The sequence below is a fragment of the Corvus kubaryi genome, unplaced genomic scaffold (assembly GCF_017639235.1).
Source record: "Corvus kubaryi isolate FWS band 111438036 unplaced genomic scaffold, C.kubaryi_AGA036_p1.0 137, whole genome shotgun sequence".
In the NCBI taxonomy this organism is placed as follows: domain Eukaryota; kingdom Metazoa; phylum Chordata; class Aves; order Passeriformes; family Corvidae; genus Corvus; species Corvus kubaryi.
This window is the reverse complement of record NW_024580671.1, coordinates 9,125,002-9,140,584: the sequence shown is the minus strand read 5'-3', so window position 1 is coordinate 9,140,584 and position 15,583 is coordinate 9,125,002. Positions and strand designations below refer to the sequence as shown.

The 15,583-nt window shown below is 41.1% G+C and overlaps 1 protein-coding gene across 3 annotated transcripts in view; it reads right to left on the bottom strand.

Moving 5' to 3' along the window:
- Positions 1-1,093: 1,093 nt before the first annotated feature.
- Positions 1,094-15,583, bottom strand: part of CPM (carboxypeptidase M) — a 28,256-nt gene continuing 13,766 nt past the window's right edge. For 2 of the 3 annotated variants that reach the window (XM_042017814.1, XM_042017815.1), the window contains exons 3-9: positions 13,972-14,069; positions 6,593-6,765; positions 4,650-4,834; positions 4,235-4,405; positions 3,584-3,736; positions 2,443-2,591; positions 1,094-1,796 (exon numbers count right to left, since the gene is read on the bottom strand). In XM_042017814.1, coding sequence (XP_041873748.1) covers positions 1,557-1,796; positions 2,443-2,591; positions 3,584-3,736; positions 4,235-4,405; positions 4,650-4,834; positions 6,593-6,765; positions 13,972-14,069 — 1,169 coding nt within the window. In that variant the 3' untranslated portion in view covers positions 1,094-1,556. The remainder of the gene's footprint in view (positions 1,797-2,442; positions 2,592-3,583; positions 3,737-4,234; positions 4,406-4,649; positions 4,835-6,592; positions 6,766-13,971; positions 14,070-15,583) is intronic. The other variant, XM_042017816.1, reaches the window with a different exon arrangement.

The window sequence follows — 15,583 nt, the reverse complement described above, 5'->3', positions numbered from 1 at the left end:
GATTTCTTTGATCTGGGAGATTTTAACTTAAGGAATCTCTCGTTCTTCTTGCTACAAGTGGCAGGATCAGTAATGGGATTTAGTGGATAATTAATTCTCTGTGTGCTAAACAACTCACAGCAGATCAGAGGGTGAGAAAAGGTAGAAAATGCAAATCGACATGAGGAAGACATTAAAAAACCAGTATCTTGCACACACAGCCCTCAATGCTATTGGCATTGCTGTTTCAAGTTCTGAAGTGTATTTGTACACTGATTGTGGCCATCTGGCAGACAAGTGGCTGATGCCCAAGCTCCACAGCCCAGCTGGTAGGGCTTGGTGTGACAGGCAGCAGTGCCTCAGGAAAGATTTTAAAAGGCATTAAAGGATTAACTGCATTCCTGCATTTTTTATTTACTGTATACAGGAAAAGATTGATGTTACCAAAGATAATCTTTGCTGGTTTACTTTTGAAATTGCTTAAGAAAATTACTGGCAGAAAAAGCTTTAAAATAAACACAGGAGATGGTACTAACTGGCTTTTCTTGATAAATTCTTGTGTTTATTGGGCAGCTTCAAAGGGCCCTGAAAATGACTAGCAACTGGCCAAGCAAAAGGAATCTGCTAATCCTGCCTGCAGTACAGCCAGGCGAGGAACACTGAAACAACCCTCTGTAACTGGAGCTGGCTTGTGCCTTGCTGAGTGTGCCTGCCAGCTCCTGCCATGGGTGTTAAACAGTCCCAACAGTGTAGTAGCAGGGCTGTGAAATCGTTTAAGCAGTATGAAGCCATTGCCAAAACTATTCAAAGAATTCTGAATTGTATGTGGTTCTGTCCCACAACAAATTCAGTTAAAAATGGACAAAGTATAAAGCTGTCAGTGACTCTTTCCACATTGTTTTCAGCAGCTCTGCCATAAGAGAACACAGTTTTCAGAGCTACAAATTCCTCCCTTTTCCCTGTTGGTGCAGATTATCATCCAGCTTCAGCAGATACTCACATTTCATTTTCATCTTCTTACCTTAAAACATGTCTGTGTTACTGGTCTTCACCTCATTTGAGCCCTGAGCAGTCTCATCTATCCAGGTAAGAAGCATACATAAAAATGCTGTTCCTCGTTTATAGCAGTGGCTTTATTATGAGAAATTAGTTTTGAGCTGATCACTTACAGTTGTGTAAGCACCTGAGCTGTTGGCTCAGTGAGGAACCTGAGCTTGCAGGAAACATTGCAGTACAATCCTCAATGTTTTTGAATTTGGGAAAAGTCTTCAAAACACATTTGTGCTTTCTGCATCAAAATTCTACAGTTATCTCCAGAGGCTGTACAAAATTTATTCAGACTAAAATACTTACGTAGAAAAATATGATAGTCTGTTACAATTAAAAATATGTCTGCTATAACTAAAGTAAAACATTCAATTGTCAAGCCAGTATTTTACAAAATCCAGTAAACATGATCGTGAATCTGAGAATTTGGTTTATAAAAACATACATTCTTTTGCATATACAATTCCTTCTCTGAAAAGCCACATTTGTGCAGGAAGATTTTGCCTTTGTCATTCTTTATTTGTCTGACTTTATTTGAAAATTACAAGCATAACAGTCATTAAAACCAAGATGTGTATGGTTGGTTTTACTGCAGCTGAAGCCCATGTGAGCTCTTGGTAGAGGGGAGTTTTGGGACATAAAGTAACTCTTGAACGGATCTGATCTGAGACCTCTGGGAAAGAGAAGTCCTGTTTCAAAGCACTGAAGTTACCAGTGTTGTCAGGTATTTCCACTGTCTTCAGCATCGATTTAAATCCTGGTACAGTAGCCTAGGAGCAAATACAAAAGTGTTCTTCCTTGGTTTGAAACCTTGAGTTCAACTGTGAAACAATCACTGTTTACACTTTAAATGTACAAGAAAAATTGTTCTAAAGATACATTTGAGAGCACAGAATGAGAAAAGAGTATAGTTTTCACGTTATAGCAATAAGACTCTTGCTGTACAAGAGAGGGAATCCTGCAGTGATGCTCAAGCATAAGCCCTTGGCAGCAGGCAGAGCCTACAGGGCATGGATGTTCTCTAGTAGTTCCACAGAGAAACCATTTTGACACAAGGAAATGACAGTCACTGGTGGTGGTGTCAGCCCAGTGCTGCCCAGATCCCAGCCTCCCCTCACCCTGCAAGAGCTCTGTGGTTTGTTTCAAACACCTCAAGCTCCTGCTGCTGTGCTCCAGCTGCTCATCCCATCTGGCTCTACAGAGGATTGTTATCTCTGGACATTGAGGACTGTATCAAAAAATTTCCTTTCTGCTAATATTTAAATATATACCTTTTAAAAAATCTGTTAAAGAGTCTTCACACCTCATATCTATGATTTGAGCAGTTCAGCTCACCCACCTCTAAGGATGCTGTCTTACTGTGCTCGGGAACGCAACGCAATTAGAAGCAATACTTCAGTAAGGCTGCATACTCACATTGATCACATATGTCCCAGGCAAAAGGAGGAGAAAGTACTCCCCTTGTTCATTTGTTCTGTAGGGGCAGACGTGTGGCCTTCCTTTGGCTTCCACGATGGCATTGGGAATAGGATTCCCATTCTTATCAGTAACTTGGCCTTTGACACCTATGAAAAAGGGAGAGAAGAGAAAAATCATGAGCTGTAACTGGTGAGCCTCCTTCTCTGAGAAAGTCAGACTGTTCTGTTGCACTCAAAGGCTGTTTGACCACATTTCAGCACATCTAATAATATCACTAGTCACTTTGGTCTCACTGAAGGGAATTAAACCAGAAAATTCTTGGCTGTTGTTAATAGTTTACCCTCATGTTAAGTTAGAAAACGGTACTGTAATCTCCTAAATCTCATTTGCTGAAGGCATCATACACACTGTATGTCTTTTACCGAAGGGCTTCAATCTTCAATACAGGTTTGGCAGTCTTTGCACACAAACACACACACCCCCCCTTCTTTTTGTAATTTAAAATAAGTCAGCCTCTTGTCTAGTACTTCCCAAAGGCAGAATACCAACAATGTCTGCTTATGAAGTAGTTTCCCTTAATTCCCACACAACATCTTCAAGGCAGCACAGGCATTAAGCAGAGATAAAATAGCAGTCAGATATTTAAGGCAACAAAATGCAAGATAAGCAACAGATTTGTGCAAACCCTTCAACTCACTGAAAAGCACCACAGCTTCACTAAGCAGAGTTCTCTTCCAAATGTGAAGTCAGATCACACCTAGAGAAGCCTTTCAAATTTACAAAATCCAAGCAGCAAAGACCCTGTGCTGAGGCACACATACACTTAGAGATGTCTGAAATAAATGATTGTCCCAAGGCTGCTCAGGAAAGTGAGGGGAGGGGTGGAGTGCATGGTCAGACATGCCCCAGAGCCTGTCCCCAGCACATTTTAAGCCCCTTGCACACCTGTAGCAGCACCCATTGCCCCTCACTTGACACACTTGTAAGTTCTCCTGCCTTACCCATCCCCTGGCCTTGTAGCACTTCCTGTTCAGAAGCTCCCAGATCTCTTCCCTGTGAGCTGTGACACTGACAGGCTGCTGAGGAGTTCCCCCTAAGCTGGCCTCAGTTTTCACTCCACCCCCATTTGCATACCCACCTAGGTGTACTTGTTTGATATATTCGATCAGAGCAACTTGGTTGTCTCTCCAGAACTTTTCCAGCTGGTCTGCTGGAGGATATTTACAGCATGACAGCTCCAATGTAATTTCAAAACACTGTCCCCAGACATAGTTGTAATCTTGCATTCCACCTTAAAAGTGAAATAAAAGGGTGTTCAGCTGCAAAGAAACACTAAGGTCAAACTAAAAGACAAATGGCTAAGTGAAAATGTTGGTACTTGCATCATACCTGTAAGAAAAGTAAATCAGATAAATTATTCCTCAATGCCACACTTGTATTTACTGCCTCCTGTGGAAAACCAACTTAATTATTTACTCTAGTTACTCATAGAGTGTTGTTTTCTAAAGCATACTTCATTTTGGAAATGATGATGATTGTGGCTGAGAAGGGTGGATCTTTGACTTAAATTCATTCAAGCTTTCCCAACTAAAAAGGGACAGATAGGCTGGCACAGGATTTGCCACTGCCAAAGCCATTCCAAGAACCTTTTAAGTCTTTGAATTCAGACAATGAAAACAACATACACAGTGCAGAAGCCCCATTTTCTATTTGGCTACACATAAACAGTAATGAAAAGTGAGAACATCTTACCAGAAGCAGCTGAATGAAACATCAGTGATGTTCTTACCTTCCAGCTGGTACCAAGAGTACCCGTTGGTGATGCCGTCTGGGAAGGTTTGCCTGTTGTCACACCCCGTCCCTTTGTACATGCTGGCATGGTTGGAAGAATAGGTTTTTGCCAGGTGAATAAAGACATCATCGTCTGGAGATCTGCTATAGCCTTTCAAAGAGCCAGTAACTGCAGAATGAAGATAGCCATTGTCTCATTACTGGTAAAACATACAGTGCTGGCTTACGAGCAGGACAAACATCACCCAAATGGCCGTATTAGGCAGGGAATTTTGATGGGGTTTATCAAATTTTGCCCATCCTGACTCAAAAGCTAGAAGAACCTTGCAGGAATCCTTGTAAATTTTGCTTTGGTATAGACAACGTTCCTAAACCCAGTCAGTTGTGGAGAACAGAGTTTGTTACCAGCTTACCTGGGTTACCATTATCAAAGGTGTAACTGGCAACCAGGGCACCCCCATGCAAGTTTGCTGAAAGAACAAATGTTTCATTTTTTATCCAGTCCATTACTGCTTGAGTCTCTGGCTGAATGCTAGCACTGTTATTTTCAAAGGCATCAGGAAAATTTCTGTTCAGATCTTCTCCATTCCTGTTGTATCTTAGAAAGAGAGAAGACATTACCATTACTGTTTTGCCTGTGGATAGTTCCACATCACCAGCTTCCCAGTACTCCAGATATGTGGTGTGCTAGTGTCTCCAGGGAACAGGCAAGATGACCATTTTTTATTTCTCAAGCATTAAGGTGATGGACTTCAGTTTGCTTTCTGGCAGCACTGGAATTTTCATAGGACACAATAAAACAATTCCAAGTGGAAACACAGAATATTTAACATGCACATAGCATGCACACCTACACGTAAGTGAATTAGAAAAACCAGAGGCAGATCAGAAGGACTTTGTCCTCCTCCTATATGTGTTTTTCCTGCTTGTATAGAGGACCAAGGTAACTACTGAATGGCTGTATCCCTTGGACTGTTGTCACTCTCAACAGACAGAAAAAATTTGAGTCAAACACCAGTACATCTTCTCCCTAAACCTTAAGGTCCAGCCTGTGCAAATGCTCTCTTGCTTTTTCACTCAGACAGGTCAGTACAGGAGTAAAGAGGGTATTCACCGTTGACTGCATTAATTTTTGAACTCAGTCAGTTAAACTCTATTTGACAGTGAGAGGATAAAAAATACCCCCCTCCATAAAAGTTCCATCTATTTGCTGAGGAATGCATTTTTTCTTAATAAAAAGGATGGCCTACACTGGTCACCTAAAGAACTAAACTACCTGAACTCTCTTGTTGGGGTCCCTTCCCCTCCTGCCATGTAGCCCTGGCAGAGGGGCCCTGAGGGGACAGACAAGGGGTTTCGCTGCCCCTGGTCAGCCTCATTCCCCTTTGGTTGTTTTGTGTTCCCCTGCCCGGGAAGGACCCTGGGGTCCTGTGACTGAGCAGTTCCTCGGCAGAGCCCCGGCCATGCGGCTGGAGAAATAAACATCTCTGAAACATCTACCACAAATCAGTCCATAGATATTTCTTTTCCATGGGCCTTGTGTCTGATACACGTGTTGCAGTATCTGCACTGTAACACTCTCTTTGCACTTGTTTCTGATGTTGCCAAGGCCAGCGATCCAAGAGAACTTCTAGCTCATGGGTTTGCTTTTTCTGCACATTCCAACTTTGTCCTTTGGGCATTTCTTCCCATTCTCTCACTCTCTCTTTCCTTCTCCTAGCTTGTTAAGCTTTTCATCCCCTTTTTGTTCTCTGCAATAGTCACATTAAAGAATGCAAAAGTAACACAGGATGCAATGCCAAGTTATATTTTCTTCTGTGTAGGTTTTTTTCCTACCACTACTATTAGCACAGAACCTATTACAGCCAGCTCTGCTTGTGTAACTCCTCCTTCTTACTAAATGCACATTCAACATGATTTTAAACACATTGCTAGAAGTCCATTCAACAAGCTTAGACACACCTTTTCTCGTTAAGAAGGGTTATAGAATTCTCCAGTTGAAATAGATCCCTGTGGGTGGAATTTTCCTTCTTTTCTTGTAGCACTCTAAAGTTGCTACAAAATAGGGAATTGTGCTTGTATTAGCAATCTGTGTCTCCTGCTTAAAAGGCGAAGTCATTACACCTTTCTGACCAATTTTTTCTGGCCACACCATATATAAACACTGGTCTGACTCAGTCTTCCAGAAACTCTATGCCATAACAACATGTCTTCAGAAGAGCACAGGCAAAAATTAGCCCTAGCACATCCTGTAGACTCTGCTCTCCACCAAGTATGACTCAGTCTTCTGGCTATCTGCGATTATTACTCCCCACCCATCTCTTTTACCTCTCCCACCCTCCTAAGCCACCCTTACCTTCCTCGTGTGTAATAACAATCAGGCACTTTTGTAGCTTCAAATCCATCGGGATTCATCGTTGGCATGATATGAATCCGGGTATTATTGAGTAACCGGGTAATAACTGGGTCACGTCCATAGCTGTTCACTAGGAAATCTATCAAATGGAGCAGGATTTCTCTCCCAACAGTCTGTGTAAAGAAGCATAGATTTTACTTTAAGTCTGATATGGAAGAAAAAGAAGAAGAAAATAAATAAATAAAGACCCACCACCTTGCACTTCCAGCTTTTTCTTATGGACTACACATACATACAAGGCATATGAGAGCATTCTGACCAACACTGCTTTGTTTTATGCTCTCCCCTAAATATATTTAAAGCAATTGAATAGATTAAAGGAATCACTGGAGGGTTTTCACAAGGGTTTTAAACCCAGATCAGCCGGACCTTTTTGTATAATGGGAAACTGACTGTGTCAGATGCACTGCTTAAATCTTGCATGGATAAGGAACAGCTATAAAAAAAACTAAAGCTGCCTGATAAACATCATGTGGGCTTGGGAACACCTCACTGCATTTTCTCAGTCCCACAGGAGGGTCCCAGCTCTGTGCTGGTGCCTGAGTGACCCTGCACACAAGCACTGGTGCTGTGCGGCACCACTTGGCAGTGGTGGTTCAGAAGGAAGGGAGGACAAGTCTGCCATGTTTTCCAGGATGCTACAGAGCAGGATTTTTTCTTCTTGATCCTCTTTTATGGAAAGCCAATATTAATACAAGATCAAAGAGGCCACATAGATACTTCTGTTACATTATTTTAATGTCATGAACATGTGCATTGGGGAAACCAAATAAATCCTTAGAAAAAGACATGGAAAGACATTTGGATACAGACTTTAGATCAAGGAGAGGCAGCGGCAGGGAAAATGCTAACCATGTATTTTTGTTCATATAAGTTTGTATAAGTCATGAAAGCTGACATCTCCCTTTAGTCTATCAGATTTTAGGCAAAATAGTGTCAAGTACCAGATCCAGAGTTAAGGACAATCCTATTCTACCCCAGAAACCACTGCTAGTGTTCACTGGACCATACTTTCCAGGGGCACTGTGACCCATGCCTCAAGGGTGCTTTAGGGTTCCTAAGCCCTGTCTGGAAAGGGAACAAACCAAGACTTGCAAGCAGATGAGTTCTAGAGATAACTTATCTCTACTTTATCTCCAAGAACAAAGCCTGGTATATCACAACAGGATCTAAACCAGCACCTGAGTATGTGAAAACAGACTGCTCTGCAGGTTTGATAAATACACTCCGTGAAATGTAAGAAGGGATGCAACAGAACCATCTTGTACAGGCAGCTCTTGAAAAGGATGATAGACATCTTGGGAAGCATGTAAGGGTGGGGGAAGAAAGGAGAGGAGAGAAATCAGCCAAATCATGGCCCTGGGCATGAGAGATGAAGGTCAGAATCAGCAAGAATGGCTCTACCACAGAGACAGCTAAACTACAGACAAGACTGGACTGCTGTCTGGAGAAACTGGGAAAGTGCTCTTCTCCTACTGTACTTCTGTTCAGTGCCTGACCAAAAGAAATCCCAGAAAGAAAGGGTAGAGAAGCAGGAACAGAAAGGGGGAAAAAAAGAAAAGTAACACAAGAATGTGGTAGGAAAGGACAGTGTTTACAAAGAAAGAAAGATGACCAGATTTTCACAGATGACATTCTTTGCACTTAAAAGTTAATCCCAGGCTTACTTACATGTACAGTATTTTACAAACTATTTTATAGGATTCCTGGTATATAGCTATTGTTGTACTCAGGACATTAAGCGATTCAGGTCATCATAAGTGTGTTGGCACCTGGATGATTGCACAGTGAGAGAAGAATACACTTATTACCACTATTTTGGTGTGGTAACAGAGGGGTGGTTTTGTTTTGGTCCAGAGGACCCTGCATTGCTTGAGAAAGCATATCTGGAAGTATCTGAGGAAGTTTTTGTTTCTGGGAAAGTTCAAGATCAAGTTTTGATCTTTGCCCTTGGAAGGACAGCATCTGCTGCTCAGTCAAGCTTGACCCTGTTACTACAGAGGTCAGATGTACCTGTGGATAAGAGTTATGAGTCACTTAGTTTTACTTTAGAGCTTCAAGTAAAGTATCTAGGCAGACTGAAGGTAGGCTGCTGACAGTAAAGTCGAGGACAGACAACTTAACCTGCCTCAAGTTTAACATGAAGATAGAGAGAAAAGCATGTATGTGTTCTGGGGCTTTGAGAGGACATGAACACTTAGTTTTGACTGCAGTATCCCAAGGGACATGCCAAGGTGTATTGTTTTACTGTATTCACATGAAGTGTGACAGGAAAGCAAAGGAAATCCCTTTCCCCCACCTCTAGGGATACAATTAGACATTAAGTTTCTCTGTTCACTTTCAGATGTCTTCTTGTGAAGACATCTTCCTGTGCCCCAAAGGGAGAGAGTCAGCAGGAAAGGCTTTCAGTGATCCTCAGGGGAAAGCCTTGAATGAAGAAGCGTGCATATGTCAGGATGTAGATCAACGCTGTAGAAAAGGGCATGACTGCTGCTTCTGCACACAAATCCTTTAAACTTCTGACTCTGCCTGCTGGCAGGGCTGTGTCAGCACCCTGCTCAGCTACCACAGGGATTACTCAAGAAGCCCGAGCAGCAGCAAGTTAGGAGATTAAGGTTAGCTCCAATTGCACCTGCACTGTAACACTTTACTGCATCAGCCCTGAGTTTAGAACACTGTTGTTACCACATGATAGAGACCTAATACCAGGGGACTATGGGTGGATGGACTCTCCCCATTTTATTATTACAATTCTTCCCTTAATCATGGCCTGGTTTTTAAGTTGAACGATGTTGAAAGAAAGATCCAAACCATCAGGAAGGACCTGTTTCAGGGCAACACAGTCTTGCCAGTCTCCCTGCTCCAGCCCCGGCTGCTCCACAGGCCAGGTTCAGCATACCAGGCACAACCCCACCTAAGGAAGTGGAGTTAGAGCAGAGAAACCAGTAGGCCATCCTGGTTTCCCACTGAAATGCCATCACACTTGCAAGGTGTTATTTTTAACACTTGTACAGTGCTAATTATTATGCACCGCTAGGACACACCCCACTGGGGTTGTCCTGCTTTGCTAAAACACACCAGTGTTAAAGTGACTGTTTATGCAAAGAGTTTGGCACACATCCCTTTACTTCTCCAGCAGCAGTCACTGTGGACATCTGAGAACTACCACGTGTATGATAGGGAAGTGCAGTTCCCTGGTTTATCACTGAAGGAAATGGCAACACAAAGCCTGCTTTTGAGCTAGTAACTGGCATTAGTCTTTACCACCTGGACAAATTCCACAGGCTTCAGACTTTACCTGGCTGAGACAGGGATAGCTTTTTCTTTTCCCACTCAGAAGAGTGTAAGGAAAGACAAGGAAAAAAGCAACTGCAGCAGGGCAGTGTTAAAATGTTTTGAAACAGACCTCAGCAACATCCAGATTTTTTTAAAGTCTGCTGTTAGCATTGAGATTTGATTGCTTTGAATTTTGAAATCTCTGGTGCTTATGACCTTCTAATTCTGAAGCTAGGTGGAAAATAGTTCACTATGCAATAAATATTTTTTATAAATTTTTTTTTTCATAGAGCAAATACTGTTTCGCTGCATATCACTTCAATAATACATCACACAGGACTGACGACATAGGAATAAAGGCTTACAATTCCTTATAGCAAGTTGTGCAGTATGTGCAGTATTCTTTTTGTGCAATTGGATGATAAAAAACCAGCCATATTTTCCACAGTGGTATTTTGATAGTGTAAATGCAGCTTCCATTAATTTTTTGGACATAAGAGTGAGAAATTCTACACAAAACTCATCAGTTTATTGTCTGGTCATTTTAAAAGACCCCATTATATTGATCACAAATAAATCTACTCCAGTCCTTACACACCTAAGCCCTAATATTTCAGGAGAGCCTACTGTGGATATGACTGTGTCTATGATGACATGGAAAATAGGGCATAGTTTCTTTAACTTATTTCACAAGATAAGTCAGCAGATAAATACATCCTTTCACGTAGGCAAGTTCAGACCTATCAGTACAGGCTCAGTTTCACAAAATGAAAGAGGAAAAATACTACTATTTTTAATAATATTTTATACTACTGTATAATTCTACTATTTCTATTAGTGCTTTATTTATATTATTATAAATAAATTATTGTTTATTATAAATAAAATATTGTACTATTTAAGATTATTTGCATTGCTGTTATTTTATACTACACAATGAGAAAATAAAGCGATCAGAAGTGGATACTGCAGGAGGAAAGGACTGATATCAGCATTGCCACCCTGAGAAAGAGTTTATCTTGTGATGGTCCGGTTACACTATAGCTGCAGAAGGTTAAAGCCATATACTCAATACATTAAAGGGAAAAAGCAGAAACACACAGGTAGTTTACAGTTTGTTCAGAGGTGCTTTTCCTTAAAGGGTTTCCCTGCAGTGATATACATGGTTTAGGAACAGCCTTCCAATTAGATCCTATTTGTTCAGTTGTGTAGAATGGACTCAAGTCCCTGGCACAGAGGTTCCAAAGGTAATAGTTCTGCTCCATTTATGACCTAGGAGTATGTAGGTGTTAGGGTGTGGTCAATGTTAAGCAGGAGGAGTACTTCCCCAGGGAGGAATATGTGACTTAGAAAGAAAAGATCTTTCAAGTAAGAATACAAGGCTGGGACAAGAGAAGCTGTGCCTAATTCAGAATGGGAGTTGCCCCAGAAGATCAGGCAACCTCTCCCTCATCTTCCCCCGCAGACTTTATTAACATTTCACAGGCTTATGCATTTTGTGCAGCCAATTACTGCCATTTTGATTAAAGTCAGTTTAAATCAGTTTTAATTTGGCTCGGGTTAAACAAAAAGTACCGCTAAAAATGGTGTCCAGCTACACACAGCCAACACAAAGAATGGGAGAAGTCTTTTGTTACCTCTCAGTGGATCTGGGGCAAAAGTTCACTCTATTTGGCAACAGTGAACACAAATGAAAATCTTTTAAATCTCAGCTGGTTATGTCTTACAGTATTAAGGAAAGTGAACTTACTTAAAAAAATAAATCTTTCCAGTTCTGAAAAAAAATACTCCTTTTCTACTATTGTGTACTCACTTTACTTTGTTAGAACTTCCCTGTTGGGCAGCTTTCCAAATAACCTAGATTTTCTTCCAGCAGCATGTGCGAACAGCCCACACACATGTAATTCAGGTTCCAGCCCAACTTTTATGTTTTTGGAGCAGCTGGCCAGCTGAGTCAAAGTTAAGCCTCATTTGTGTGGTCACAACAGGTTAGAAGGGCAGCATCACCAAACAATACTTGAGAACTTCTCATTTTGTATCATTTGTGGAAAGCGTCGTTGAAGCACAAAAGACCTGAGTGGATCAATGAAGTCATAATCTCTTTATGAAAGACTCTGGCACACAAGTTGAAGCTTGTTGTATAATTAGTGCAAAACTTATCTGCTTAATATATTGCAGGGATAGTTGAATCTGTCCCCAGGGACTAGCAGAATCTTAGATTATGGAAAAAAAAATATTCAAGTTCTCCAATGCTTCTCTATATGAGGAATTAATTTCCTGCCATCTGAAATACATTTATGATCAGATAAAAAAATCCCAAACACTAACTGTGAGTTACCTGTATGTACCAAAAAAACCCATACAGCAAAAATCATCATGAGTGCCTAAAAAGGAGGAATAGCTCTATTTCCAGAATGTTCCCTAGGTGTGAGCTTAGTCTGACAAACAACTGGAATGTAACATGCCTTAGCTAGGCAGCTCAAGGATCAACCCTGCTCAGATTGTCTGGCACTGTGTCTGACTTTAAAAGAAAATCATGTCTCATTTCCTCATGAAGTCAACAAAAAACTTAGATCCCAGGCAGTGATCCAAGTTGCCAATCCCCAGCAACTCCCAGCCCTGTGGATGCGCAAACAGTGTGTATTTCTATGGTCAAAGCTCCTCCTGAGTATCCAGCTGGGCAGTGATAATGAAGGGGGTGCTTCCTTGTGGAGACTTCAGTATGTGTGGCCCTCTGCAGTCCAGCAACATTGGATTTGCAAGCCAGACCACTCTGGATGAGATAATATCCTGCCCTCCACCTCCTTCCCATCAAAGCTGGGTGATTTATAGTCCCAGGTTTGCAATCCCCTTCAGCAGTCTGCAGGGACTGCAGTATGGAGCCTCAGTTCCTGGACGCCTTGGTGACCCACACCAGGTTTCAGGAGCTGCAAACCCTGTCTTGGGCATCCAGTAACAAATGTACCTATTTGAAACCATCAATCAGCTTCCTCCCACACAGAGTTAAATTCCCAAGCAGCCAAGCTCCCAGCAGCACTTTGAGCAAGGCCAGTGTCAAACAAGGTGAAACTAGTCTAACTTGGGGAAATTCTTGGCACAAAATGTCACAAGTGCCTGTAGGCGTGCAAGTGCTCACACACAGTATTGTTAACAGCAATAACTCGAGACATGTTACCCTTTGCACAGGATACATTTCCACTATGTCTGTTTTTTCTCGGTTTTGGGAATTCAGAGTCTAGCACATATATATATACATACATATCTTGCTACTCCTGTTAAATTATTTAACCTTCACATGAAAGACTGCATAAAAATATATTGTGTAGTTTAAACTTATCCTGAATATGACTAATACAATCAGGTAAAGCTAAAGAATAAAAGAAATAGAAAGCAAAGAAGTACTATAGAAGACAGTGAAGCTTTGATTCTTTCTGATTCAGATTCAAGTACCGCACCAGGTAGGCTCATAATCATCATTTCTTCTTTATCATTAATAAGTGGGCATTCTTCCCAGAGCAAGTTTATTGTTCTGGAATTGATTTTTGTTTTGTTCTCAGTGTTATCTCAGGTGAATCTAGGTGTTCCTAGCCTAAGGTTCCAAAGATAAATTTTCTTCCTAAAATAAATAATTTGATGCTTCACAGCAATTATTATTTAATCTTAGGATGTGTTTGAAGAGTTCTATCAGTCATATTTCATGCCTAGGCAATAATAATGTACAAGCAAACTACTGCATCTGACTCATTGCCAGGAAACTTAAAGCCTCTGTGTTTACTCACTTGGAGAAGACAAAGCTCTCCACTCAAGAGAGGTCTTGGGTGTAGGATTGTAGGACTCTTCACCATGATGTAAGGTCTCCTAAGGCCCTTCCACCAAAACAAGGGAACTTTATTCTGAAAATTCCTCAATAAATACACACATATTTTGTCCTCCTTGAGTTATGACATACCTCAATAATAAGAAGCACATGCCTGAGAAAAGTTCACTCTAAACCTCTGGTAAGTGTATTTGGTATAAATAACATTGCAAAAATTGAAACGTACCTCATCCCCATGCATATTAGCAACATACTTGAACTCTGGAATGCCAATCTTATGATGGGTTGGAAACTTTCCCAGAACAAGAACCCACAGGTCTCTACCTTTAAGAGGGGAAGGGGAAAAGACATTTTTTAAAACAAGTGTAAAATCATACAAGCCTTAGAAGAATAAAAAGAGTTGGTCATTAAGACCATTGTACGAATTCCAGTATTTCATTGGTGCCCACTCAGTCCTACATATAACATATCAAAGTAGACTGTGGGGTTCCTTTATTCTACGAATATTTGCAATATTAGTTAGAGGAATGTTTTGCCTTCTGACCAAGTTATGTCGTAAACCCTGCAATTTCTAAAGCATTTAACCAGAACTAGAAAAGAAGGCTTCTTTTTTTTTTTTTTTTTTGTAATAAACATTTTTCAAGTTAAATTTAGCAAATAAGATCACTCTTCCTGCCCCCAAATTTTGAATCATAAGGCTTTTCTGAAATTTATACAGAAGTTTTCATTATCACAAAGAAAGAACATCTGGTTTTGTACAAAAGACAACACAAAAAAGCTAAACATATTCATGCATTACTGCTCAGAAAACAGGAGGTAGCAGAAAGAGCTGCATCAGAGACATATTCCAAATATATCAGCAGGGAAAGAATTAATAGCTACAGAAAGAGTATTAGTTAGGACCACTAAAGCTGCACAAGAAGCTGAACTTTAAGCAACAAAATAAACAAACATACATACATTTTGGAAGTCCTCACTTAAGCAGGGGGGAGACTGCGAGGGGAGGGCATTTTCTGTTACTATTTTTAGTGATACTGTGGCATTTCAGACCTCATCTGCAAATCTGTGCTTCCCACTAGTCTGTTCATAGAGGTGGAAAACTCAAGTTTCAGCAGATGGCAGCAATGAAACTGGACCAGTTCCTTCATACGAGCAGTGACAGCCTATAGATTGCTAATGGCCAGACCTCATGAACATACTACCTGTCCCCAGCTCCACACGGGGCTTGTTGGGGCCCACAGCCTGTCTGAGAGGAGCCCAGCCATCACTGCTACTTGCAGGAAATAGCAACGTAGGAACTGCTATATGCAGTACTATAAAAAGCCTTAGTTCCTAAATCTCTGTGGATCATCAAATCTGCAGTAAACAAACTCTAGAGCATATCAGTTTCCCATTCCTGAAGCCATGACCCCTCTAGTCATGCATGTGCCACAGCATTTTTGTTTTCCTTTCTAGCTATGTGACTGACTCACAGCAGCTATACCACAAGGGTCATGACTTCAGGAATGGGAGAAAAACTTGAAGAGGACTGAAGCAACGCTGCAAGATGCACTGAAACAGTTGGAAGAGAGGTAAAACTGAAGACAGTGATTGCCAAACTAAATTCTCAGTTAACAAAATCAGAGTCTTAGGCCTAGGATCAAGAAGCAACAAAACAGTGCTGAGACCTGATAGACTCAACAAGGAGTGATCTCGGTATCCCCTGGTTTTACAGTCACTCTTGAAGACATTGGTGTTCAACCCTTGTAACCATGCTATGCACAAAGCTGTGAGATGCTGCTACTGACTCTTTCATTAAAGGACAATGTGAGCAAGCAATCCGTGCTTTTAAAAATAAT